The sequence below is a fragment of the Buceros rhinoceros genome, unplaced genomic scaffold (genome assembly GCF_000710305.1).
Source record: "Buceros rhinoceros silvestris isolate BGI_N320 unplaced genomic scaffold, ASM71030v1 scaffold46286, whole genome shotgun sequence".
In the NCBI taxonomy this organism is placed as follows: Eukaryota; Metazoa; Chordata; class Aves; order Bucerotiformes; family Bucerotidae; genus Buceros; species Buceros rhinoceros.
The window spans coordinates 2,504-3,766 of NW_010420143.1; the positions used below are offsets into that span (position 1 = coordinate 2,504).

Here is a 1,263-nt window from a genome sequence, read left to right on the forward strand (position 1 = left end):
CTTTCAGTGTAAAGGGTTTTTGATACTTTGATCCCTGCCTGTTCCTCCCCCATCAGGAAGAGCCCCACACTGGTGTCAGGGCACTTGTGTCCTTTTGGCCCTAGTAGACACTTTCAAGTGGTAGCTGGCTTGAAGTATAGCAGATGTTAGGCTGTGCTGAACAATTTTCTTAGCCAGATGTCAGAAGGGCATGACTGCAAAGGTGCTAGTGAACATCACTTAGATGTCAGCTGCAGGGGACCCTTAGTGCATATTTAGAAGAGTTTATGATTTCTTTCTAATGCCTGTGAATGCTATTATTCCCCTTAGGTGCAAAGCGTGTTCTAGAGCTGGACAAGTACAGGGGAGACGAAGGACGAGTCCTTTTCCGTGAGACCTTTGGCCACAATGCTGACTATTCACTGGGTGAAGCACTCTGGGCCTGCTCTAATCTCTTCAGCGATGTCCGAGTCAGACTGAGCCACAAAAGGATCATGCTCTTCAGCAACGAGGATGACCCTCATGCCAATGACAGTGCTAAAGCCAAGCTGGCCAGAACCAGAGCTGGTGATCTGAGAGACACAGGTCATTATTTTCCCCTTTCATTTCAGGCAGAATAAAAGTGATGTATCCTTGCAGCAGATGTTAACTACATTGCAAGTCTGTGATGGATAAAGAATGTAAAAATCATCAGAACTGGGGGAATTTTTCTGAAGCTTTCTAAATTAGAACTTTGGTGCCTAATCGAAATTAGAAAAGCTGTTGCCTAATCTGGTATCCAACAACTAACACTTAATTTTCTAGGATCTCTTTCTCCACAGTGATAGCATAAATCAGGACTTGAGAGTGCCACGGAAAACAAACTCTACTTTATTTCATTGTCCTACCATTTTCCAGGAAGGGAATAATCACACTGCATTAACACAAAAGAAAGATAACTTTACTGGCTCCATTTTGAATTAGCTGAAGAACAGCAACCTGAGGTCAGAGACTAGAGAGCAAATGCTTCATTAGTTCAGCTGTGTAAGTGAGATAACCAGTGCTGGAGTTTACAGATGCACTGGATTTAGAAGCTGTGAGGCTTTCTTAATCCATTTCCCTGGAAAAGGGGATTTTCTGAACTCATTACTTCCTTCTATGTCTGAGGTAAGATTATGTTTTATAGGAGCTTGTCAGAGCTGTTTCATGCACAGTGTTGTCCGGATTCTTAATTGGGGAGGAAATATTTTCCATGCTGCATTACAGTTTTGACTGAAGTTGAAGAAGGGCTTTTGCCTCTTTCCC

General features: G+C 43.0%; 1 protein-coding gene across 1 annotated transcript in view; it reads left to right on the forward strand.

The window, feature by feature from the left end:
* Positions 1 to 1,263, forward strand: part of XRCC6 (X-ray repair complementing defective repair in Chinese hamster cells 6) — a gene marked incomplete at its 5' end in the record, with an annotated part of 11,904 nt that overhangs the window by 2,460 nt on the left and 8,181 nt on the right. The window contains one exon of the mRNA XM_010139180.1: positions 310 to 564. Coding sequence (XP_010137482.1) covers positions 310 to 564 — 255 coding nt within the window. The remainder of the gene's footprint in view (positions 1 to 309; positions 565 to 1,263) is intronic.